This window comes from Cyprinus carpio, chromosome B8 (assembly GCF_018340385.1).
Source record: "Cyprinus carpio isolate SPL01 chromosome B8, ASM1834038v1, whole genome shotgun sequence".
NCBI lineage: Eukaryota > Metazoa > Chordata > Actinopteri > Cypriniformes > Cyprinidae > Cyprinus > Cyprinus carpio.
In genome coordinates, this window is record NC_056604.1 from 16,882,802 (window position 1) to 16,909,586 (window position 26,785).

Here is a 26,785-nt window from a genome sequence, read left to right on the forward strand (position 1 = left end):
CCTCACACACAAAAAAACATGAAATATCTTTTCAGTCTGAGCCATCAAAGGGCCTCCCTTCTCTTTATTAGTTACAGAATTATCTCACACTTTCTGATTTCCACCAAGATGGAACCCCAGCGAGCTGCTGCTGCTGCTGTGCTTTGGAAGAGATAAAGTTCATGCATGTGTGTGTGCTTTTGTGAGTGGGTGGGTGTGTGGGTATAAAGGATAACTGTATGGACCGAGTATGAAACGGTGAGGGTGGTTGATGCTAGACACCGAAATAAACAAACACAAAACATGAAAGGGAATGTAGGAGCTGCCAAGGCTACTGATGATAAAGATTGAATGGTCATGATTCTCCACTCTGTTCTTCTGCTAGTCTTCAAAGCGATATCCTCATGGACTGCAAAACAATCACAGAACAGAAACGTGTAAAGTAAATCAGGAACAAATCAGCTGAGGCTGAATGTGCAACGGCACGGGTATCCCATTAAGATTCTGTCTCTGTGTTATATGTAAGTTTTAGAAGCGTCAATCAGTGAGCTAATGAGGCCGTCTGTGTGCTTCATACAGTGCTCTGATATGTTACACATCCTGAAAGGATTCATTAATAGCAAAAGCGATGAAAAGGTGTTTACATATCAAAGCAAAGGAAAATGATGATATGTATGTACATGTGATCATCATTATTAACAACACTGGGGTTAAACAGCATGTCAAACAGGCATTTATGAATGAATTTTTTTTTTTATTACACTGGCCAAACCTGGTTTACTGGTGTTAATTGGAATTTTCAAACTGGTCTGTTGGCTGGTTTTACGGAGGTTTTGGGCTCTTTTGGGTTTGAGACTAAATTTGTACTTTGAGTTGGACTATAATAGTCTAAGGTAGTGTAAGGTAAGTATAAAATGTGTAAGGTCTTGTAAACAACTCAAACTGGGTTTAGTTTACATTCGGCAAGCACTTCATTGCAAAGCGACATATATTGCAGTTCATGGTATGCATTTTATTAGTTTGTGCATCCCCCTGATCAAACTCATGACCTTATTAAATGTCACGGCAACATATGTTTTTCCATAACTTGAACTCACCATAATTCACCATATTTAAAAATTTGAGACAGCAACTTAAGCTTAAATTGAATTAGGTGGATTTTTACAGTGTAGTGCAATGCTCTGCTGCTTAGGCTGAAGAATACCAGGTGAATGTCGTAAACTTTTTAAACAAAACCTGTTTGACAGACTGTCTGTTTACATTTTGACATCCAAATGAAACAAAAAATATCACAAAATCACATATAAATGTTTCCTGAGTTATCAGGTTGCAAAATTGCAAAATAAATTAGATATTTATAATATGGTACTGCAATACCAAATTTCAAGAATCATTGGAACCAATTTGATTCAAATTACTGACCAAGATGACCAATTTGCATACCAAGTGCTCAGCATGGCTTCAAGTAGATTATATTGAGATGTCAGTCTTGTAAACTGTCTCACACAACTCAAAGTAGGACTGGCTTAGTTTCGTTTTTCAAATACGTTGAAAAGCACTTTACAAGCTGTCATAAAAAAGCTCTTAGAGTGTTCTGACAAAGATCTCCAGAAAACCACGCTCATCATGTGTTGCACAGATAAATCATGGTTTTACTGGGTAACGTGATAGAGCACTATGCTATCTGGTCAACACAGTCTCACTCCCTACTCGTCAAATGTCTGACGCATGGTCAAGGGACCCTGGCGTCACTTTTTAACGCACTGGGTATACCTTTGGCGTCATTTTTCAACGTGCAGGGTAGTCCGATAGACTTCTATAGAACTCAACAGTGTTGAAATTTGACGTCTTGGGTCAGCACACACCGCAACCCGTTGTCTGCCTTGTATGGGTGGAGACTACAATAAATAAAAATAAAAAGGAATAGGCTACAAAAAAGGATCTATGCCAGGGCGAGCAAATGGCGGCCCCCAGATCATTTTTATCTGGCCCTCCAACTGGTTTTTGATGTTTAAAAACCCTCTCAATCTGATATCAAAGTGCCCTCTGCGCAAAGGTTTAGCGCGTTCATCAGCGGTGAGTTTAACAACACTCAACTGCAGGTAAAAACGGCATTCAGAGGTGAGTTTGACCAAAGCAACGCTCAACTGCAGGTAAAAGCATTAAAATGTGAGTTTAACAACGCTCCAAGGCGCGTGCAAGTAAGCAGTTTAAGCGTTTTATTACAACCCATTCTCACTCCTAAAGCGCCAAAAACTGACGCCTCTAGCGTCACTATGAAGACGCCAAAGGCGCCCCTCGGCGTCGCTATATCGACGCACTAGGACCTACATTGCTTTAAGTGGGAAACTTTTGGCGTCAGTACTCAGACGCGAAGGGCATGAGATGTTTATCGCTATGAAATCACGTTCAAGAAGTCTCATTCAGCGCACATCGCGATATTTGCCATCAGTTTACATGTGCCACAGGTTGGGTGAGTAGTCGTAAATACGCTGATTTAATGCCTGTTATAAAATGTATTCCGTCTTCTTTATTAATCAGAATATCGCTGTATGTTTCCTCGCTGTATTATATCGGTCATCCGAGGCTGTCTTTGAGTTTCATTGCGTTTAACTAAATGAAGACAGCTGCTAACTAGAGTGATTAAACTCTATCTGTCACGTGACGTGCCATAGACCTTCGATCCGTTTTTATATTCATATCAGGTTCAAAGATGTAAGTTGTATTTGTAGTAAAATCATGGTAACCACGACACGTACAATAGTAACAAATGAAATTTGAAGTTAAAAACCCAGGAACGGGACATTTACCATGTTTTTACCACAGTAACTGTAGTTTTACTATGGTATAGTAATAGCACAATAATCACCAACCTACCTATGGTTGTACAACTGTAATGGTAGTGTTTTGATGTGCTTTTTTATATGACAGATATCACAGTAATCACATTTACTGCACCATGTTTTAATACCTTTTTATGTAAATAAAAAAAAGTAAATAAATAAAGGACACATATTTTTTCCCATCTTGCAGTTCATTCATATCAGTTTATATCTTAAATATTTATATTTAAAATTCTGTCCCCCCCCCCCCCTTTTTTTATTATTCTTTTTATTTATTTTTTTTAGCTGAAAAGACATGAAGGAAGCAGTCAGCCCAGTCGTGTTTGTGGAGAGGTATTCCTTCAGAAATGGAGAAGATAGAAAGCTGCGGAGGCAGACATTTGCAGCAGTAAGTCTGTGTTAGTTTTACCTTTTTATCAAACTGCTGTTATAATTTGCACAGCATTTGTTGTTTCTTAAACTTTTGCACTGTCCAAATACCCACACTTGCCATCTTTGCACTTGACCACTTGATTACTTATCTGACATATTTCCTGTATTTGGCCCAAGTGTTCGAGTGAGCATGAAGACCACAAGTGTGTGTCGAACTTTTCATGACCTGATGGCAGTGTTTCCCAATCCTGGTCCTGGAGAACCCCAACACTGCATGGTTTTGGTGTCTCTCTTGTCTGACACACACTTTTGAGGTCTTGGAGTCTTCACTGATGAGCTGATGAGTTGAATCAGGTGTGTTTGAATAGGGAGACATCTCAAATGTGCAGTGTTGGGGTTCTCCAGGACCAGGATTGGGAACCACTGCCTTATGGGACACATTTAAGTGTTTACAGAGATTTTTTTTTATTTATTTTTTTTAGTTTCAACTTTGCATTTTAAAATAAACTTCTAAATGTCTTTTCAATAGTTCCTATTAAAGATGACAATTTAATTTGTGGTGCTTCTAATTAAGTGATAAAAAAGCAATTGCAAATGATGTACAAAATAAATATACTTTTCTGTGCACCAAGAAACCGTGCAACACTTTGTTTTACTACCAAATTATTTTCAATATCTAATTATTATTATTATTATTAATATTTCACATACATTGGAAAGGTTTTCCGTGACCAGATCAATTACACTACTGATAACAGTCCTTTAAGCATGTAATCATTTTTAAAATAATTCGTATGAATATAGCTTGCTATTACTGACTTGCTTTTAATAATAGATGCATTTAACATTTAATTATACAGCATCTTTACAGAGGCTGCTTTTATGGTCTAAAAGAAAAAGTTGCATGTAATGTAATAATATTTCCTTCCTTTCTGTCTTACAGGATTGTTTGCAGATAACGCTGTACTCCATCATGCACAAGGACTCACCTCTTTAACTCTTTATCCCCCCCACACACAGAAATGGTCCCTGGATCAGTGTTTAGACTTTGCAGTGGTTTGATTTTTGCAGAAAATGCAACTTTGTTTTAATTATAAGCTTATAATGAATACATTTTGACCTTCCAGCAGCCCATATACTGTATACAGAACCAGTGATGAACACAATAGTTGAAAATAGTATTTTCGTATTGATAAAGCATTGTGTTCTCTTTTTCAAGCTTCATACAGTAAACTTTACTTCTGGTGCTTTTATCATAAAAAAGCATCAGTTCTCATCAGGAGTTTTAGTAAAGGACATATTCATGCACAGCCATCCCCTAGTTCCAGTCATGAAGCGAATGATGTTATTGTCAGATTTATATTTCTGCATTTTTATGTAGCAGGTGTTTGTTTTCCTGAACACTTTATTTTTCTTCCATTGTTCGGACAATCAATGTTTATTTGATGCTGTGCTGATAGAGTTTTATAGATAATATTGCACACTTGACATGCATGTCTTCATGGTGTTATTTTCTGAGTTTGAAACAGTGTGTTGTATCACTTTTTGGTCAATTTAACTTTTAAGAAAATTGATTTTTCCAGTGTTCTCTGAAAGACTGTATCTGTATATACTGTATTTACTGTTTTGGTTTTTTAATAAAAGTATTTGCATAATGAAAATAGTTAACGTTTACAACATAACTGCCTTTTTATTCTTCATAGTGGCAAAAACGAGCTTGGTGACAGAGGATGCAGTGCAGTAATTTGGGCATTTTGTCTTTGAATTAGTTTTTTCTTTCTGTTTTTATTGCTAGAGTTCAAATGTTAGAGCATGGCAAATCACAGAAACACAAAAGTGAATAATTTTATAACTTTAAAACACAACGTAACATACAATGTAAATGTTAGAAGCTCATCATTTGATTAGTTAATGCACTTGTCTTTGGACAAAAAAAAAATGATATTTAACGAGAGGAATCGGTTAGATGGGATCCAACTGCGACTGCTGGGCATGTGCACATCAATATTGGCCAATTTTTGTCAAGCTGAACAACAATAATTAGAGCATTTGCATTATTGTTGGAGGAAGGTGTAGACGTTAATAAAACACAATCTAATAGGTAGCAAATTTGATTGATTGTTAACCAATCTATCCCTTCAGCCGAAAAAACGGAAGACATTTGTTATAAATGACCATAAATGGTTAAGGAAGTGTGACGCCGCTGTTCAGCTTTGATATCATTGTCTGTGAATTTCTCTTGTCACCGCACGACTGTCTGTGGTTGGACTATCTTTTAACCCATATTAAACAGCGCATCATGTTACAAAAGTATGTTTTTGCTGCTATTATCACATTAGTAATAGATCAAGTCAACAATTAAGGGTTGCTATGTTGAGAAAAAATTACCTCTTTAGCGAGATCCTAACCCTAACCCTAAGCATAACTTCAATGAACTACAAAGAAAAGCGCCAAGTTTTCCCTTTCCATAGATAGAACGACAGAGGCTTGTGGGTAATGTAGTTTAAAACTTATTATTAACGAAATGAAATAAATAATACATTTCATGGAAAACTGGATATCTAAATATTTTCATTGTGTAAACCTCTATGATATAATTGAAAGACAGAGTGAAATTTGGTATTTTACAGTGAGCAATATTTAAAACGCCTTAATGACACCTTTCCATTTATTTCTGCAAACTGTGCCCAACATTATTTTATCAGCATAGCATAAGTAGTAATCCTGCCTATTTTCTCTTTGATTCGTTAATTGGACTCTGATTTACAGCCATTTGAAATGTACAGTTTTTGGCTCTTCCGGGGGGTGCTACTGGGCCCCTGGGGGTAGAAGGACAGTAAAACCTACATATATGTATTCTCTTCATCATGGACAACAAACTGAGCTGAGTCACATTTATATCTGACAGTTTTCATAGTCCACCCTTTTCTATTCTTACATCATGGCTAGTATAGCTTTTGACAGGACATTGTGAGGCCATCTGATGAAACATGGAAAAATTAGAAAGAAATTATTTAATAATAAAAATAATAGATTATTTTTTTTATTTTTGAAGTAAACAGCAATAAATATAATGGATGAACCTGCAACAACTTGCCGTTATCTATTCCCCGCTGTTAAGCAGTAATCAAGGACAATTTATACACATTGTGATACTTCACTATTACATAAGGACAAATTCATGCAGTACTAAGAATACTATATATATATATATATATAAATATATATATATATATATATATATATATATAATTAGCATTAGCAAAAATCAGTGTAAAAAATGTCGTCCTCACCCCCTTATCTTGCTCCTCAGGTGCTGGACATCAGTAATGTGAATGCTCTTGGTTTTAATGCAGTACAAGGTCCACGTTGATTATTCCTGCTACATTCTCAGGTTATCCCTCAAGTGTTTGTAACAATAAAGCAAATGGCACCATCTTTTAATGCAAAATAATTCATCTTGTAACTCCCTTTATTTCACCAAAAAAATGGCATATTTGTTACTAAATATATACAATAATAACTTTCTGGTGTATTGTTGTTCCAGATGTCATTAATCTGATCAAAAAATGTTTATGTCTTAAGTAAAAAATAATTCCGGTAATTAATAACGTAGTTTTTCCAAGTATAAAAATAAACACATATGAGACCACCTAGTAAAATTATGTATTTACCAAGAATTTTCAATACACAATATTCATCATATTAATTTTATTGAAGCATAGACTATAAAGTTGATAAAGTAGCATCAAGACAAATAAGATTCAAGGAAAATAATAATGGATCATCAAAAATTCATTAATATCATAAATTAATCAGTTCACACAGATGAGTAATGAAATGTCCTTAAAAGTCACACAATCCCATCCAGGCAACTGTGATACAGATCATGTGATACATATAAGACATGTGATACTGTTTCAGAAAATAATGATTCCTTATCATCACATCTAAACTGGTTTCATTTCCCCATCATGATCTTCTTCTCTCGTGTCTGGAAACAGTTTGTGGTTGATATCCAGCACTGATCTGGTGTAGCTTTTTCTCAGCCAGAGGATCTCTCAGTCCTAACATCCCATTTTCAGACAGTTCCCAGACCTGGTCAAAGTAAAACAAAAAACACAAACAATTCAGATGAAGTTGTTTAATGGACAGTCAGACAGTTTAATGTTCTGTGTGATTTTAGCAGTGTGAACAACTATGACCCTTGAAGTACTGGACACATACCATTCTTCAAGCTGTTTTAAGACCTTTTGAGAAGCTTTTTCTTTGAAGACAATTTACCACATCCTCTTCTTTCATTCCTTTCAAGACCATCACTTGGTCAAAACCCCTCATTTGGCTGATGAGATCATCTGTACAAAGTAAAATTGTTAAAATACTGCAATAAACAATTTCATTATTCAAGAATTAAGAAAAAGTTACAGAGGCAAAGGACTTGCTCTTGAGACACCCCTTAGCATGTGACTGAAGTTTTTGCCTCTAGAATTCATCTTTTGTTGCAGTAAATGTGTCTTTTTCCTCTGGAATCTTTCTCCAAAGTTCATGACTTCTCTCACAAATGTGTTTTAGTCTGTGCAGTGTAAGGCGTGGCTTCAAACCAATCAACTATCAATCCACAATTTATAACACAACATTTACAAAACAATGAAATAATGTAAACCACTTTTATAAAACTTGTATGCTTTTATTTAAGAAAAACAGGTGGTGCTTTTTTAAAAACTTAAGATTAAAAATGTTCCAGTCACACTTTGCTAACATGCTATAATTCAAAAAAAAGAATAAAAACGCAAAAAAAAAAAAAAAAAAAAAACCTATTAGAAAGAATAATCAAGGCTGACATGAACAGTCATGTGAGAGATCATCATAAGGTGCTGTAACACATAACACAGCATTGCTTCAATACACACATACCAGTGGACAGCTTTCTGTCTTCGTTTGGGCACAAGATGGCCGTCTTCATTCCTCATCCTGAACAAATAATTTCCTTGATCTTCTCTTCTGTAAAACAAGATAATCTCTACTTACGCTGTGTGCAATTAATATTGCTCATTAAACATATCATTAAATTCATTTAAAATAAGATTCAGACTAGAGCATTTGATGAGTAAATGTTGATTCAAAAATATTCGAAACAAATGTACCTGGAAAGGGCTGATCATGGCAAGATTCGCTGAGAGCAAGGTTTGTGAGGGTTGGCTCTTAAAAGATCTGTTGAGCTCGATGTTGTAGACCTGAAAAAGAAGAACAGCATTATCTGCAAGCAATCCTGTAAGACAGAAAGGAAGGAAATATTATTACATTACATGCAACTTATATACATTACAGTGGGGGGGGGGGGGTTTAGACCATGAAAGCAGCCTCTGCAAAGATGCTGTATAATTAAATGTTAAATGCATCCATTATTAAAAGCAAGTTCATATGAATTCTTTTAAAAATGATTACATGCTTTCAGGACTGTTATCAGTAGTGTAATTGATCTGGTTCTGACAAATTAATCAAAGAATTGATATATCACGTGACACATCAAACTAGCATTTCCACTCGTGGAAACATAAATGACGAGGTGCAGAGAGATATCATGTATAGTTGGAACATAAACTGATGGGGCTTATTTGAAGTACCGGTAATTTATTAAGAAGCCAATGGACAATAAAAACTTTCTGACTGTTTGGGGCATTTGACTGCTTTCCAAGAAGAGCGCAACTGATTTAGCAATATTGTGATAGTGTCAGATGAGATTGTCCTGGGGCTTGTACAATATCATACAAGTGTTAAACTGAATTACTGAATTATTAAGACTTTGATGTGTGACTATGTTTAGAGTTCTTACTAATGGGGGCATTTTTAATACTTTTACCCTGTCCAAATACCCACACTTGCGGTCTTGGCCACTTGAGAGCGTGTGTACGTGACAGTGTGTGCACAAGTCTTAATAATGCCAAAGCGCAGTGCACTTAACCCACACTATCTCCAATACTGCTCCGAAACGCTATACCAGGCTTAGTGTATCCCATCATGCTTTGGAATAAATTGTGAGACTTTTTGCAGAGATCTCACGAGGGGTCACGGAAACCTTTCCAATGTATGTGAAATATTAATAATAATAATAATAATTAGATATTGAAAATAATTTGGTAGTAAAACAAAGTGTTGCACGGTTTCTTGGTGCACAGAAAAGTATATTTATTTTGTACATCATTTGCAATTGCTTTTTTAACACTTAATTAGAAGCACCACAAATTAAATTGTCATCTTTAATAGGAACTATTGAAAAGACATTTTAGAAGTTTATTTTAAAATGCAAAGTTGAAACTAAAAAAAAATAAATAAAAAAAATCTCTGTAAACACTTAAATGTGTCCCATAAGGCAGTGGTTCCCAATCCTGGTCCTGGAGAACCCCAACACTGCACATTTGAGATGTCTCCCTATTCAAACACACCTGATTCAACTCATCAGCTCATCAGTGAAGACTCCAAGACCTCAAAAGTGTGTGTCAGACAAGAGAGACACCAAAACCATGCAGTGTTGGGGTTCTCCAGGACCAGGATTGGGAAACACTGCCATCAGGTCATGAAAAGTTCGACACACACTTGTGGTCTTCATGCTCACTCGAACACTTGGGCCAAATACAGCAAATATGTCAGATAAGTAATCAAGTGGTCAAGTGCAAAGATGGCAAGTGTGGGTATTTGGACAGTGCAAAAGTTTAAGAAACAACAAATGCTGTGCAAATTATAACAGCAGTTTGATAAAAAGGTAAAACTAACACAGACTTACTGCTGCAAATGTCTGCCTCCGCAGCTTTCTATCTTCTCCATTTCTGAAGGAATACCTCTCCACAAACACGACTGGGCTGACTGCTTCCTTCATGTCTTTTCAGCTAAAAAAAAAAAAAAAAAAAAAAAAAAAAAAGGGGGGGGGGGACAGAATTTTAAATATAAATATTTAAGATATAAACTGATATGAATGAACTGCAAGATGGGAAAAAATATGTGTCCTTTATTTATTTACTTTTTTTTATTTACATAAAAAGGTATTAAAACATGGTGCAGTAAATGTGATTACTGTGATATCTGTCATATAAAAGCACATCAAAACACTACCATTACAGTTGTACAACCATAGTTAGTTTGGTGATTATTGTGCTATTACTATACCATAGTAAAACTACAGTTACTGTGGTAAAAACATGGTAAATGTCCCGTTCCTGGGTTTTAACTTCAAATTTCATTTGTTACTATTGTACGTGTCGTGGTTACCATGATTTTACTACAAATACAACTTACATCTTTGAACCTGATATGAATATAAAACGGATCGAAGGTCTATGGCACGTCACGTGACAGATAGAGTTTAAATCACTCTAGTTAGCAGCTGTCTTCATTTAGTTAAACGCAATGAAACTCAAAGACAGCCTCGGATGACCGATATAATACAGCGAGGAAACATACAGCGCTATTCTGATTAATAAAGAAGACGGAATACATTTTATAACAGGCATTAAATCAGCGTATTTACGACTACTCACCCAACCTGTGGCACATGTAAACTGATGGCAAATATCGCGATGTGCGCTGAATGAGACTTCTTGAACGTGATTTCATAGCGATAAACATCTCATGCCCTTCGCGTCTGAGTACTGACGCCAAAAGTTTCCCACTTAAAGCAATGTAGGTCCTAGTGCGTCGATATAGCGACGCCGAGGGGCGCCTTTGGCGTCTTCATAGTGACGCTAGAGGCGTCAGTTTTTGGCGCTTTAGGAGTGAGAATGGGTTGTAATAAAACGCTTAAACTGCTTACTTGCACGCGCCTTGGAGCGTTGTTAAACTCACATTTTAATGCTTTTACCTGCAGTTGAGCGTTGCTTTGGTCAAACTCACCTCTGAATGCCGTTTTACCTGCAGTTGAGTGTTGTTAAACTCACCGCTGATGAACGCGCTAAACCTTTGCGCAGAGGGCACTTTGATATCAGATTGAGAGGGTTTTTAAACATCAAAAACCAGTTGGAGGGCCAGATAAAAATGATCTGGGGGCCGCCATTTGCTCGCCCTGGCATAGATCCTTTTTTGTAGTAGTCCTATTCCTTTTTATTTTATAGAAGTTATTGCACGTTGAAAAATGTCCCAGTGCCGCCAGGGTCCCTTGACCATGCGTCAGACATTTGACGAGTAGGGAGTGAGACTGTGTTGATCTGGTATCTCTTGCTCCATGAGGCCCTCTGTGCTTTCTTTATAGCTGCCACATGAGACTACCAACAACAGCTAGCTCAAGCAAAGACAATTTTCACCATCTTTTTGAGCTGATGTAGCTATAATACGAAGTACACTTCTTTTTCATTAACACTGTTGAGTGTTTTATATTACTAAAATACCCAACAGAGCATTAAACCTCATCCCTGCTTACACAGTGACTATTGAACTCTGACATGTCAGCTCTATAATACCAATACTTTAATGCATGCAGTATGCTATGGGAGTGCATAGATGCCCCTAAGGAGTGTGCCATGGATACAGCCCTGAGAGCTGAGGTAAGACAAGGCCTTGGCTTGTCAGCCCTTAGCGCTTGTATGAGTCGAAGATGAATCCACTAAAACAAGACTGAAAAGCTCTTTGTTAAGAATTCATCCTTAAGGCATTTTTATCCTGTACTCTTGCAAGTATTTACGATTGAGAGCAGAGGGTGAAGAATGGAAACTGCCATAGTATAAGTTAAGAATGTCTTTTATGTCATTACACACCCACATCTGCTTACAAGGCCACGTGTTCTACAATTGTATGTTGAGGACAGAATTTTACATATTCATTTAAAGCACTGAAATGGCAGCGGATTTATTAAAGCACTCAGTGTTATATACAAAACTTATGAATTAATGTGATTTCTGGCACAACGTAGTCTTTGTTATTTAAGCACTGGAGTGAATTGTTCAAGTGTACAAGGGAACCATTGCAAAATGACATTGGAACTTAAATAATGCATTTAAAAAACATGTTTATGTCTGAAGAAAGAGGCAGTCAAGGGCCCGGAACACTAAACATGTCAGTAGTCTTTTGATTTATGAGTAAAATGAGGTCTGTGGTTAACATTCCTGAAAGAGACTTTCATTTTGTTCTAACATAAATTACATACAGTCATAACTCAAATGTGAATTTAAAAAAAAAAATGTGTTTTTAAAAAACATTTAAGGTGCAAGCAAGGATGTTGAATCTATGCTTAATGAACCACTTTTTTCTTTGTACAGCAATTTATACTTGCATAGCAATTTACACGTAGGTAAAAAAGGTTTAAAAAATTTACATAACGTTGCATCATGTTATTTTTAACTCATAAACTGAAACACCATTCTAAAATAAACTCCGTAGGAATTCCAGAGGAAACGTCATAAGTGAACAGGATATAATGTATAAATACATAAGGTTACTACATAGGCTGCATATATAAATAAACATCAACAAACTCTTTGGAAATTGTCTTGAAGAAAGTGCCACATTGATCATAAACTATGACGTTTCACTTCTTTTATTAATAACATCTCAAAAGCCACATGGTTTCACTTTTTTGTCATTCAGATGCGTGGGGTGAGAGTAAAGACATACTTTAGCGATCAGTTCTTAGTTCAGTCAACAATAAAAAGCGAGCGGAATTTCAAGGAATAAAACTCTCCTTTCGCTCCACACTCTCTTCCCACAATGGTCGGAGCGTGAAAATCGTCAGTTGTAGAGAGAAAAGGGACACATCTCGACTGCAAAGCCACAGAATCCTTTTGGTTGTCTTCGGCGAGAGATTTCTCGCTGACTTGCGCCGAAAAGTGTATCGTAAATCATCAGAGGGATTTCGTCGGGGGGAGAAAACAACAACAAATGTCCAGTGAGTAATTTACTGTGATCTTGTGGTAAAATGGTGACGAGGATTTGAGGTCTACACAGCCAGTTCCGCACGGTTTAAGGATAATCAGTGTGTCAGTTTGGGCTTTCTTATGTAAAGCAGCTGTCTTTGAAGGCGGATCTTTTGGCAGGTTAGTTCAGGACTGTGGCGGAGGAGCTCAGACACAGACCGCGCGCGATGCAGCGAGCAGCTCTTGAGTGTCTGGAGACGAGCTGAAGTGAATATTCACACGTTTACCGAGCGGATTCATTCATTCATTTTCAGATGACTGCGATAAAACGATCCCGTTCCTTCAGTTTGTTTAGTTTGGATACACTTTGCGGAGGAAGAATGTGGAAAGTAACGCGAGAGCGAGTTGAAAAGTAAGTGTAAGTTTCTTGAGGGAAACGGAGCGTCAACATTATCTCACAGGAGAAGACCAAAAGAGCTTCAGAAAACGGAATTATCATTTGTGGACTGGGAATTGAACATAAACTGTGTGAAACCTCTCTATATGGTGAAGTTTTTCTAATATTTATCTATCTTAAGATTTTTTTTGGAAAGCTATTACTTTTGAACTGAACTGATTGTTTGGAATCTGAGTTACTGACTCAGTTCCATTAATTCACGAAGGAAAACAAATTCATCCTCACCTTGCTCAATTTTCTGGGATACGATAACTTTTTTAGTAAACCAAATACAATAATTAAGAGCGATAATGAAGCAACTTTTCTAGTAAAAATACAGAGCTTTTTTGAAAGACAATCCCTGCTACATGAATTCATATTAAAAGACCATGTTTGCTGCCACTTTTGGACTCAGCCTTGTGCTGCTGTGCATGGCTGGGTTTTGTTCCGCTATCAGCTCCATCGACCCGGACCGGCCAGGTGAAGGAAGATGCCAAGAGATCGCCATTCCACTCTGTAAGGATATTGGCTACAACTTGACAGTTATGCCAAACTTAATGGGACATGAAGATCAAAGTGAGGCAGCCATAAAGCTGCATGAGTTTGCTCCGCTGATTGAGTTTGGCTGCCACAGTCATCTGAAGTTTTTCTTGTGCTCACTCTACGCTCCCATGTGCACGGAGCAGGTATCCACACCCATCCCAGCATGCCGGGTAATGTGTGAGCAGGCAAGGCAGAAGTGTTCTCCAATCATGGAGCAGTTTAACTTCCACTGGCCTGAGTCACTGGACTGTTCCAGACTGCCAAATAAAAATGACCCCAATTATCTCTGTATGGAGGCACCAAACAATGGCACTGACGAGCCCCCGAAAGGCTCCCACACTCAGCCACCAGACTCCCGACCCCCTCGGCCAGGTAACAACCAAGAACTGCCGATAAAGGAAAGGGTCGGTAAGACAACATGCGGCAATCCTGGAAAGTTTCATTATGTTCAGAAGAGCGAGTCCTGTGCTCCCAAGTGTTACTCCAACGTTGATGTGTACTGGAGCCAGGGTGACAAGCGCTTCTCCATGGTGTGGATTGCCATCTGGTCAATCCTGTGCTTCATCTCCAGTGCCTTTACCGTCCTCACCTTCCTCATCGATCCACAGCGCTTCAAGTACCCCGAGCGACCCATCATCTTCTTGTCTATGTCTTATTGTGTCTACTCTGTGGGCTTTCTTATAAGACTTTTCGTGGGGGTGGAAAATGTGGCCTGTGACCGTGATGGTGGCGTTCAGTACATCATCCAGGAAGGCTTGGAAAGCACTGGCTGCACTATAGTCTTCCTCATACTTTACTACTTCGGAATGGCCAGTTCCCTGTGGTGGGTTATTCTGACTCTCACATGGTTCCTCGCAGCTGGGAAAAAATGGGGTCACGAGGCGATCGAAGCCAACAGCAGCTACTTCCATCTAGCGGCATGGGCCATACCAGCTATTAAGACCATCATGATCCTGGTTATGAGGAAGGTAGCGGGAGATGAGCTCACGGGGGTCTGCTATGTGGGCAGCATGGATGTCAAAGCCTTGACGGGTTTTGTTCTTATTCCCCTCTCTTGTTACCTCATTATTGGCACTTCCTTTCTGCTCTCAGGGTTTGTGGCACTCTTTCACATCCGTAAGGTCATGAAGACCGAAGGAGAGAATACGGATAAGCTGGAGAAGCTGATGGTTAGGATCGGTGTCTTCTCTGTGCTCTACACGGTCCCCGCCACTTGCGTCATCGCCTGCTATTTTTACGAGCGTCTCAACATGGATTATTGGAAGATTCTAGCAGGAGAGCAGAAGTGCACCGAGGACAGTAAGAGCGGCGAGGAGTGTGTGATGAAGAGCTCCATCCCGGCCATGGAGATCTTCATGGTTAAGATTTTTATGTTGCTGGTGGTGGGCATCACCAGCGGCATGTGGATCTGGACCTCTAAAACGCTACAGTCATGGCAGAATGTTTTCAGCCGCAAACTTAAAAAGAAGACAAGGAGGAAGGCTGCATGTGTTTTCACAGGAAGTGGACCGTACCTCAAGCCTCATCCTGCACTGAAAGGACATAAAACCAAGTATGAACCGGCAGGTCCTCCTGCGACCTGTGTATGAGCTGGGTCTCTATACACAAACAAACGGCCAAGAAATTAAGTAAATGCTGGACTTTAAACAAACTGCTTTACAAAGAGACAAGCCAGCAAAGGACACAACCATGATCGTATTTATTTTATGCAAACTTCAGATGCAACGTCCCCAACAGGTTTTTTTAGTTCTTGGTGCTTGTACTACATCTGAAACTTTGCATACTTTGGGGAAAGTTTTGTAAAACAAAGAAAAAGGGAGCGAGACCCTATTGCTGTCATTGGGATGCCTGTATCATGTGCAATAGTTGTTTCCCTTAGTGACAGAAAGAAAGGGACTCTGATACTGTAGGGCTGTGATTAAAGACAATGAAAGGACTCGACAAACAATGGGTGTGAATGGCTCGGGGAAAAGCGGCTCCTCCATGGCATAGTCGTGTGGCTTTTCTATGGAAATGAAGGCCGTGTCATACACAACTGCATTGACATTGTAGTGCAGCTGCTCAATAAGGCCTCGGCAGAGAATGAACTGCCTATTTTTAGGCCTTTTCATGGAACAAAGTAAATCTTTAAGCACTAAATATTGCCATCACAAAGAGAGAAACTTGTTATTTGAGTTGTTTTGTACAGTCAGTTCATGCCCTCTGGTCTGTTTTGTTTTGTTATACCACGCTCTTTTTAATGTCCTACATCTGTGTATATTTCTAAAGGTTCATATTTTATAAGAATAAATAAAACATTTTAGTTTTAAATGTTTGAAATGAAAAGCAAATGCTTTTATTATTTGTGTTGAGTTTGAAAAGTTTTTCTCCAATGAAGCAAAAGGTGTGTCGCCGTTCCATTAATATTCCTTATCGGCAATACCTTACCAAACATCCCCAAGCTAAAAAACTCAAAACCTACCTTAAAGGGCTCATCAAGTAATTATTTACTCACGCTTATGTAGTTCCAAACATGTATGACTTACTTTTTTTTTTTTTTATGGAACACAAAAGAAGTTCATACAATGGCAGTCAGTGGGGTTCACAGCAATATTGAACCCAGACTTTCACTGTATGGACAGGAAAAAAACCACCAAGATATTTTTCAAAATATCTTCTGTGTTAGAATAAAGAAAATTTGTACAGGTTTGGAACAACATGAGGATCAGTGTATATATATACAAACTTTAATGACATCAAAGATCTTGAAAGACCTTTTTAAAATGCCCTGGCTTTCATATTTCTGTCTTATTAAAATTAATCTATTCACTTCCATGTTTCATTGATAAACAATGCAAAAGCAGAGGCTTTAAAGTTTGTTTTGTTTCGGTCTCCAGGTTTAGCTTTTTTATCTCGGCTTTATTTGTAACATCAAATTGGGTCATTTTTGAAGTGTTGCCTTTGATTTAAGTGTGCCTTTTTCACCGTTGCAGAATAGATTGCTAAAAAAGTGTTATCAGGAATCACATATGAATGTTTTCTGTGCTCAAATCTTTTTAAACTTAATGCTTAACTTTTTAGACCACATCAACACTGGAGACTCTAGTGAAGTCTGGAAATCTCAGTATACTGTATCTGTCTGTCTGTCTAGTTTGAAACTCTTTTTTTTGCCTCCTTAGCACATCAATACCAGTGTACTCATAATTTTATGGGGTTAGTACCTTAATGCTGGATTGACCTGAGAAACTCAAGTTCACAGTACACACAGTGAGCCTTAAGGTTGTTTGTCTAGAGAATACAGAGGTATATTTTAACATTACGCCCTTTAGTAATCTAATGACATCTGTCATTAGCTTGAATCCATAGAGCACATTTGTGTAGACAGGTGAGGCTGACCTTCAGGCGTTGCACGGTTAGATGAAAACTATAGCATGCAACAAAAAGGGAAAGTACATTTCTCTTATTACACGCCCTCTCATGTCTTATAAGCTTCTTTTTTCATGATGTGTCTTTTTGATTTGGTTTAAAATGATTTGTGTTAGAGAATCAGAAATGTATTTTAAAGAATGAAATGTTTATAAAGGGATCGCATTACTTAGTTTGTAAAAAGCAGATAATTTCCCCTAGAAATGCACACACCCAGATTCATCATCAGGTGTCTTTTGTTCTGTCTTCATAATTAATATGCTTGTTTTGTAGATAAATCCACTCTAAGTATTTCATTTGATATTTCAAGTTCAACTTCATGTTGTCTTTGAACTGAAATGTTCATAGGAAACACACTAATGGAAACATATGCAAGAGATGTTTTGCCAACCTATTGCAAATAATTACTGTAAACCAACTCATTCATTCTACCTTCTTCAAAGACAAAATGAAATGCATATATATATATATCCAAGTATTAACTGTGACGGTGAATCAAACAAAATATTTCCATGTAGTTTTTGTACAAAATTTTAAAGCACACTAAGCCCAAATACAACAAACAGCAAGTGGCGAATGGCAAAGATTTATTAGGTCGTCATCTATTACATTTTCAGTCATTAAGAGATTATGGTATGTTTGGACAATATCTCTGCCCTTTAAAAGCTCACTTTAGGTGTCAAGTGCAGTGTGTGTGTGTGTGTGTGTGTGTGTGTGAGTGTGCGTGCTTGTGTGTGTGTATGTGTGTGTGTGTGTGTGAAAAAGATCTAAAACAGGTCTGATCTGATGAGAAGGATTGAGTGAAGTGTGTGTTCTGTACTTTGCCCAGGGGGTATTCAAGTCTCTACAAAGTCCTTGTAGTGTTTCAAAATTCAGGCACATGAATCAGAGAGGCCTCGTTTGACACACACACACACACACACACACACACACACACACACACACACACACACACACACACACACACACACATGCACACACACTTCTGTTATACTCTGTCACACCTCCCCATCTTTCTCTCTCAAACACACACACACATACTTGTGTACACACCAGGCTGTTTAAGGGCCACCTGGACTCCGGGCCCTGGGGTGTGTGAGTCGAACTGTAAATATCAATGACAGTTACCACTCTAACTTCTTCTAAAGACTATCTCACTTTTTTCTTTTCCCTTTTTTCTTCCTTACCTGCTACCTCTGTAGTTAAAGGTGGGATCACCATGTGAAGATGGAGTGTGTTTTTGAAGTAAGGTAAGAGCTGAAGTGTAAAGGACAGCAGCCCGTTTCGTTTTAATGCCACATCCAGTGCTCTGCACATCTGAAAGTGGTTCTTTCTTGTCAGTGTCCTAACAGCTTAATCTAGGTGTTTGCTTGCTCTGTTCAGATGGTAAACATTGATTTCATATTTTCCTTAGGTATGTTTCAGGAAAGAAGGAGAAACCCACACATATTACTCAGTTTGATTTTGCACATCTTACACAGTCATTTCATTAGTGAATTGGCTTGGGAACCACAAACTGGTTTTTATTAAATAATACTTACCCACCCACTCACATTTCTTTTCTCATAATAAACAACTTAACAAAAAAAACAACAATAAGTATCCCCATTTTCTCCAATACAGAAAAAATAAAAAATCCTATATCTATGGCTTTTCAAAAGGATTATCAAAAGTCAATGTTTCTTTAGAAAAATTAGTTATTTATACACTTTTTAATGTTACATTTTTTAATATTGCCGTTGTTTTGTTTTTGTACTACAACAGTTACTGTTTACAGCTAACTGTTAGACTTGATTCACTGTTGCTGACTAGTTGTTCATATGACAGTGTGTAATTATGAGTTTGTCAGTAGAGGGTCTGTTTTATAATAACAATGAATGAAATATTTTTATGAAATCATGTTTTGTTGGTTTAGTATATTACGGAAGCCCATTTCCTTCACAGAATTAAAAAAATGAATAAATAAAAAAGGTAACTGTGACTTTTTAGTCTCACAACTTTTTTTTATAAAAGTTTATATCTCACAATTACATCTCAGAATTTTTTTTTTCACATTTGTGAGTTTATGTTTCACAATTCAGATTTTTCCTCTGAGAACTGCAAGTTAATATCTCACAATTTTGAGTTTTGAGCATGAATTTAATCTTTCTTCCTCAGAAACACATTATGATAAGGTCAGGTTGCCTACTATGTTGTGCTGCGGGTCTTAGTTGTGTGCTAAGTGTGCTGACATGCTAACATAAATCTCTAGGCTGACTGACTGCAGGCAGGGTTGGCTCTCTTTGATCAGATCTTTTTTGAAGACGCCCGTACACTCACAGGCCCTTCAGCACCTGTTTTCCAGTTAGGACCTGTTTAAGAAAAGCGTCGCTCCGGTCGTCTCATAAACAAGCCGGAACACTCACTATCACAATGGCTCTGTTTCTTAAAGTCAGTTGTCAAGTCTTGTATTACCTTTCTATAACTTTTTCTATAACTAAAAAACCCTTTCATATGCTTTCTCTCTTGTCTCCAGTCTTTATGCTAATTGCCTTTGAAAACTGCGCCTGTGAAATGGCTTGAAATAACAGCGCATGAAAAAGATTAGAGAAGAGACACTGAGAGGGAGTCAAGAAGCTGTGTAAGCACCTTCCTGTCCCTCCCAATGGCAGTTTGTTCCATCTGAAGATTTAAGATTTCTATTGAACTGGTTGATAGAACAGAGCCTGGTCTTTATCACTGTGAAAATCTTCATAATTGTAGTTTTATATCTTCAGAGAAAAGCTTTCTGATCATTGTGTTTTTAGACTGCTCTTTGATCCATCATGATTATAAATTCTCTTTCAGAATGCACACAAAATAACTTTGTTGTTGTTTTGAAGTTTTGGTGCAGTTTGGCAACTAACCACAACAGTAAAATGCCCATCCATTACCCTTCAAATTAAACAAAAAAAAAAAAATAAACCAAAATAAAACAAATCAAAACAACAAAAATTCCAAAAAAATGACAAAAAAAAAACACAAAAAAATCTCATAAGCACGTTTCCGAAGCAGTTCTCTGTACTGCTTTTGTAAAGATACACACATACGCCTCCTCTGAATAAATATAGCCAAAATCCATCACAATCCCACCAAAATAAATTGCCATGACTTATCGCGAGAGGCAAAAGGTTTTACATTACAAATCTGTAATGGAAACGTGCCTAGTGTGCCATGGGTTTCACCTGAAGGTTTAAAAAAAAAAGTATTACACATTACTCTTGCTTCATCACAAATTGTATTAACAGCGTTTATAACCTACATTACATGCAAAAGTATCGGCAAATTTAAAAACAGTAGCCTACTTGCAGCAGTGAGAATAAGAAAAAGTCCAAATACCCATAATAATAATAGAAGGTCCAAAACTTTACTAAGAAAATTTCAGAGTGATGGATTAGATTTTTTTGTGTGATATATGCATTTCCTAAAGTTTATATTGAACTTTTATTCAATGCACCTACAAACAATCTGGGTCTATGAGGCAACATAGTTATATATTATACAAATAATTTATATGTACGCGTATGTATTTATTCATTTCACAAAACATGCCGTTTTCTATTTTTAACTTTGAGCTTCGTTAAAAGTTTGACATGTTTTAGTTATGAGAAACCTTGTAGAGGTTAATGCTTTATTTGCTTACATTTCATGCTAAACTATTTTTAACAATGATAAAAAATAAAGTTAAATGACTATGTGTCTGTATATCATTGAACTGTCATAATGTCAGTCCAAAGAAATGTGGCAACAGTTTCTATTTTTTTAAAGAGATTCATTATGTACTTGTTACACTGCCTTGACAGCCATGTGATTAAACCAGTACTGCTGCATTACTGTTTTTGTGACTGCTAGTAAACGCAAATGAAGTTCCAGAAAAAGTCACACACTCAGGTGAAAATCAAGGAAAAACATCTCATTTTGTAGGTTCTGCTATATGCATTTTGTCCTAAAGTGAAGTTGAATCAAGTTTTGTTGCAAAACAATCAAGTGAATAAAAAGGCTAGCGGATACACACACACATACGTACAGGTGTGAGCATTGTGTGATTGAAAGAAAAGAGGTTAAAGAGGCAAAAAGGCCCTTGTGAACAAGCTTGCCGCTTTCTTGTTTTCATCTGAGAGCCGTTTGGAGAAAAGTGGCCCTTTGCAATTATCAGTTGTGAGAGTCATTACAGAAGAATCTGGAACAATGGCAACACTCCCATCTGCCCTGCAGCAGGGGCACTTTCCTTCTCTCTCTGTCTTCTTTCTCACATTTTCAGTCACAACTCATATGGGGCCACCAGCAATCAAAAAAACCTTAGAGCGATATCAAGCCACAGACAGATAGAGAATGAGAGATAAGATCTTCTATAAAAACAAACAGCAGAGATGTGTGTGTATTTATGTCTGCGTCTGTGTGCTTGATGTGTGTTTGTGGTAGCGGGTGTGTAAGCGAGACGAAGCAAGGCGTATGTGTGTGTTTGCGTGTCTGAAATGGCCCTTTGATGTCTGCACCTCGTGGTAGAGGTGGAGGACTTCTTGGGAGAAAGTAAACAACAAGAGAAGCGACACTTTTGTAAACACTCAGATCATATTGAAACTAAGAAGAACAACCACCCAGGTCAATCTGAAGAGTCTATTTATACTTTGCATTCTTATGTTTAAAGCACACTTCAGAATGTTTTTTTTATTTTTTTAGAATATGTTCTGTGTCTCAGAAATGATGTGGAATGTGGAATATTAGAACTGAAGAATGGAATATTGATATTCAGAGCTTGACAGAGAGACTAAGACCATACACAATCTGGAAAAAAAATCATAGTTAAGACTTTTAAAAGGATGGTTCACTCAATGAAAATTTTGTCATTATTTACTTACCCTCATTTCATTTAAAACCCATGTTTTTTGTTTTTTTTCTCTCTGTAACAGAAATGTGAAAGATGAAGGGTTGTGAATCACTACAACTGGAAAATTTAATCAGTGAGTTGAACGGAACTGAATTAGTCTCAGCGAATCTCCAATGGATCATTAGGACCAGTTTTATGAATTTGATAAAAACAATTCATTAAAAAAATGGACTCAAATCATTGGTTGAATTAGACATTGTATTGTGCAAATTTTATGTCAACAAATTATTCAGACCAGTTTTGTAAATTTGGCAAAACAGATAGATCAGCATGTGATACAAAACACCAGTGTTCAAAAATATTTTATTAATTATAATTCTATGTGTTCACATCTGTGCATTTATCTTAACTTTGTAGCTCATCTAATCAAATTTTAGAATCAGAACATGATTTATTTAGTGATATGGAGATTAATTTCCATACATAAATAATAGAAAATACTTTGCAGGAATTCCTGCTTAATTATTATGAGTTTGAAAAGATGTGAGTGCTTGTGTGTGTGCATCAGATGGCAGCGGGATGTCTTCCACGGTGACTTAGCAGAGCATGATTGTGGGATTGTAAAGGTCTAATCTGCCCCTTTCTAATCCTCCGAAAACACACACACACACATACACACTAATCTGCCCCTCTTTTTAATCCTCACTGCAAAGCACCCAGATAATGAAAAGCCATCTGAATTCCAGAGCTCGGGAGCTCATTGTTGCTTATGGAGGAGATGAGTCTCCATGCTCCACAACACACACACACACACACACACACGAAAGTGTCTTAAATGTTCACAGAAACATTTTCTCCCACACAGCATACTTAGGAAAACCCACACACATTTTTCTGACCATATAATCTGTGCTACACCACTCAGGCTCCTCAAAGAGTCTGAGATATCCAGGAAGAAGCAAGTATACATGCAATATTTGTGATTTACTGCTGACTTGGGCAGTTCTGGTCTGATTTTTGTCATGCTTAAAACACCCTGTACTTACAGACACAGATGTGCAGAGGAGGTGTCAGATGATGACAAAGGCATCCCGATGCACAAACAGCAAAGTGTGAGCAAAACCAAGGTCATGGGTTCAATTCCCATGGGAATTGCAATGTATGCAAAGCAATGTAAGTTGCTTTGAATGAAGCTTTCTGTTAAAATGCATAAATGCCAGAGGGTCACCTTGTTCTGTTTATTGTGAAGAAGATTTTGAACAATTGTATGTGACCCTATCTATGCAAGATCAATACAAATATTGTGCAACTTTACTACATGCACACACACACACACACACACAAAACAATAGTACAGAAACAGTTTTCTCTCAGTAATTGCAAATACAATTAATTAGAACAAAAGGCAAGTAACACATTGAATTAAACATGACATTTTGAAATAGAAAGCCTGAAATAGTATTTCCTTGTAAAAACCTACATCAATAATGTTTAATAATTAATAAAACATTTTTTACAGTTTAGCAAAAACCCACAACCCAAAACTTAATTTAACTCGCATTGACATTGTTCAAATTCTCTGCAGGAAGTGTAAAACAGGATTATTATTATAGTTAACTAAAGCTGAATCTAAAACTTAATAAAATATATTTAAAAAAAAAAATTCTGTTAGTTGCCAAGGCAACGTTTCTCATTTGCATTTAATGTAACTTTTTGTACTAAATAACTAAAACTGGAAAACATAATAAAAAATATATACATATTTCATTAAAATGACAAAAACACATGAAAATTTAAATAAAAGTGAAAACAAATAAAAAAAATATGAAAATAAGAGTTGTTTCTAAATGACTTGCTTTTTATGATTCTTTTTCATTTTCAATAACATGAAATTGCTGGCATTTGTTTGCTTTAGTGTATGATTCAATGTAAAATGCATTTGCATATGTTTATTTAAAATTCTTTGAACAGTTTTTTTTATGTTTCCAAAGGGTTAACATGCCAAAGACCTGTGAGAGAGAAACAGAGGTCAACAACGCTCACAAAGTTCCCTGGTAGACATTAAGGAAACAGTTTTAATAGCATATCATTACCTATCATTATCATAATATCCATATAATATCATATAAAAGAATAAAGTGCTGAGAGACATGTTGTGTACACTTCTACAAGCAAACATAACACATGACTTGATTTCCTTTTCTTTCAGTAGAACCTCCTACCCACCGATCTGCCTCTCCCAAAATCAACAACCGCAAAGTTAAAACCTCCAGGACATGTTTTGTTCCTCATGTCAGCGTAGCCATGAAAGCATTGTAACGGATGAGAAATGATTTGCCATTCGTGCTGAGGGGGTGTTGTCTTCATTGTGTTTCCAAAAAAGAGCATCATTTGGATATAACATCAACTACAAACAGAGGAAATCTTTACTAAGGGCAAAATCTGCCGCCCATTTACACAAAGAGAACACCTGCTTCCCCTTTCTTTAAAACAAAACATGGTCTCAAGTGCAGTCCAAAAAAAAAAAAGTTTGGTTAATGTTGAAGTACCGGCAGGCTGTGACATGCCAGCTGGGCTGTGTCATAACTCTAGCGTGAAAAACACTGTCAAAACTCAGACATCGTTTTTAAAGACATAATTAGTGTTTGAGACTGAGGTGACATTAAACTGTTTATAAGGTCGGGCACCTGAACAGTGAACAGAGTTACAGTTACCAGAAACTTATTGGAGGAATTATAAGCTTAGAAGTCAGATGTACTATACAAGATTGATTATCACAAACCAAACTACTGTGTGTATAAATACTTTACGCCTTAGAGTGAAAAATAAAACAGATTATTGTGACATAAAGAATTAGTCAGAACTGTTGAAATATAAAGTCACATTGTGGGATGTCACAATTGCAAGAAATGAGGCCGAGACATTTTCACCCGTCTTTTGCAATATAGATCTTTATGATTGCCACTCGCTCATGGTTTTGATTTTAGATGTCTTTGTTGATTTAAACTGTTTGGAAATAGTTTTATTCCCCACGAGAACAGCGAGAGCATTTAGTGGGCAAGATTAGTTCACTCAAATCCACATGAACAACACAAAACATGTGTTCCCCTGCAGTGGTCCATGACTGTCCTCTTTCCTCTTACCCAGTGCAAGGACACAACTGGAGACAATTAGGAGAAAATTCTTTGAGCAATATCAAACTTAACAAATGTTCTTTGTTTCCTGCTCTTTGTCTTTCCATGTCGCAGGGTATGTTCAGAAAGTTTATTACTTACAGAATACTGTGCAGTAAATTTTAGTAAAAAAAAAATAAAAATCAAATAGCAGTATGCTACCACACTACTTTTGTCATGTGATCTCTTTGCATATTTAATTCAGCAAGTATCACTCAGTTATTGTGAAAAAAAAAAAACTTTCCTTTGGATTATAATGTATTTATAGTATATCTTAACATAAGGAATAGTTCACCCAAAAATAAAAATGAAATGAAATGTACTCACACTCAGGCCATACAAGATATAGATGAGGTTGTTTCTTCATGAGAATAGATTTGGAGAAATGTATCACTTGCTCACCAATGGATCCTCTGCAGTCAAAAATCCACAACAGAAACATAAACCAAACATCCAATAAAAAACACAACAATAATAAACATGACTTCAAACCAAAACTTATTTTCACATTAATTAAAAATCAACATGTTTATAATAAACAAATCCATCATTAAAATGTTTTTATCTTCAAACTGTGGCTAAAATATGAGTCTAAAAAAGTTATCTTGAATGAATCAGGAGAGAAATATGCATAGATCAAAGCAGAAGCAGTCCAAAAAAAGTTCTAAATAAATATGTTTGTGGATTCTGGCCATGAGATGGTTTAAATTTAAAATGCCTTAATGATGGATTTGTTTATTATAAGACATTCATTGATGGACTGGAGTCATGTGAATTATTGTGATGTTTTTATCAGCTATTTGGACTCTCGTTCTGACGGCACCCATTCACTGCAGTGGATGCAAGTGATGAAATGCTCAATTTCTCTAAATCTTTTCCAATAAAGAAGCAAACTCATCTACATCTTGGATTGCCTGAGAGTGAGTACATTTTCAGAAAAAATTATCATATTTGGGTGAACAATTTTTTTTTTTTAATATTGTCCTATATACTGCAGCATTAGTAAGAGCACTGTTTATGCTATTCATTTTTTTTAACTCTTCCGCTATATCTGATGTGCAAGTTGTTGTGATTTGAACAATCAGGCTAATTTTAGGGAGGCCGGGTGTGGGTTTCCTGAGGATAAATGTCAGTACAGATGGAATGGGGTCAACAGCTTGTGCTTTAACTACACGTTGAATCTAAAGCACTACGGCAAAATAAACCATATGTAAGCACAGATATATGTGTAGCGTCAAATCACATACATAGGCATGAATATTTGGATATACATGTAGTGGTAAATTCATACACCAAAGCAGGAGATCACATGTACACACAAGTAACACTGACATGCTAATGCATGAGATTCA

The 26,785-nt window shown here is 36.8% G+C and overlaps 1 protein-coding gene and 2 long non-coding RNA genes across 3 annotated transcripts; 2 read left to right on the forward strand and 1 right to left on the reverse strand.

Moving 5' to 3' along the window:
• The first annotated feature begins 2,087 nt into the window (after positions 1-2,087).
• Positions 2,088-4,355, forward strand: LOC109052103. Its single transcript, XR_006155342.1, has 3 exons — positions 2,088-2,452; positions 3,108-3,210; positions 4,138-4,355. It is a non-coding gene; the product is annotated as an uncharacterized LOC109052103 (long non-coding RNA).
• A 2,543-nt stretch (positions 4,356-6,898) lies between these two features.
• On the reverse strand, positions 6,899-11,263 carry LOC109048114. Its single transcript, XR_006155339.1, has 6 exons — positions 10,727-11,263; positions 9,976-10,078; positions 8,339-8,428; positions 8,109-8,195; positions 7,422-7,549; positions 6,899-7,292 (listed from the first exon to the last, which is right to left on the reverse strand). It is a non-coding gene; the product is annotated as an uncharacterized LOC109048114 (long non-coding RNA).
• Positions 11,264-13,082: 1,819 nt separating this feature from the next.
• LOC109095327 (frizzled-10-B-like) lies at positions 13,083-16,337 on the forward strand. The gene has a single exon (XM_019109031.2). It carries the CDS (start codon positions 13,856-13,858, stop codon positions 15,596-15,598), a length of 1,743 nt encoding a protein of 580 aa, XP_018964576.1. The 5' UTR covers positions 13,083-13,855; the 3' UTR covers positions 15,599-16,337.
• Positions 16,338-26,785: the final 10,448 nt, after the last annotated feature.

Coding starts and splice junctions, on each gene's coding strand:
- LOC109095327 (XM_019109031.2), top strand. CDS start 13,856: ATGTTTGCTGCCACTTTTGGACTCAGCCTTGTGCTGCTGTGCATGGCT.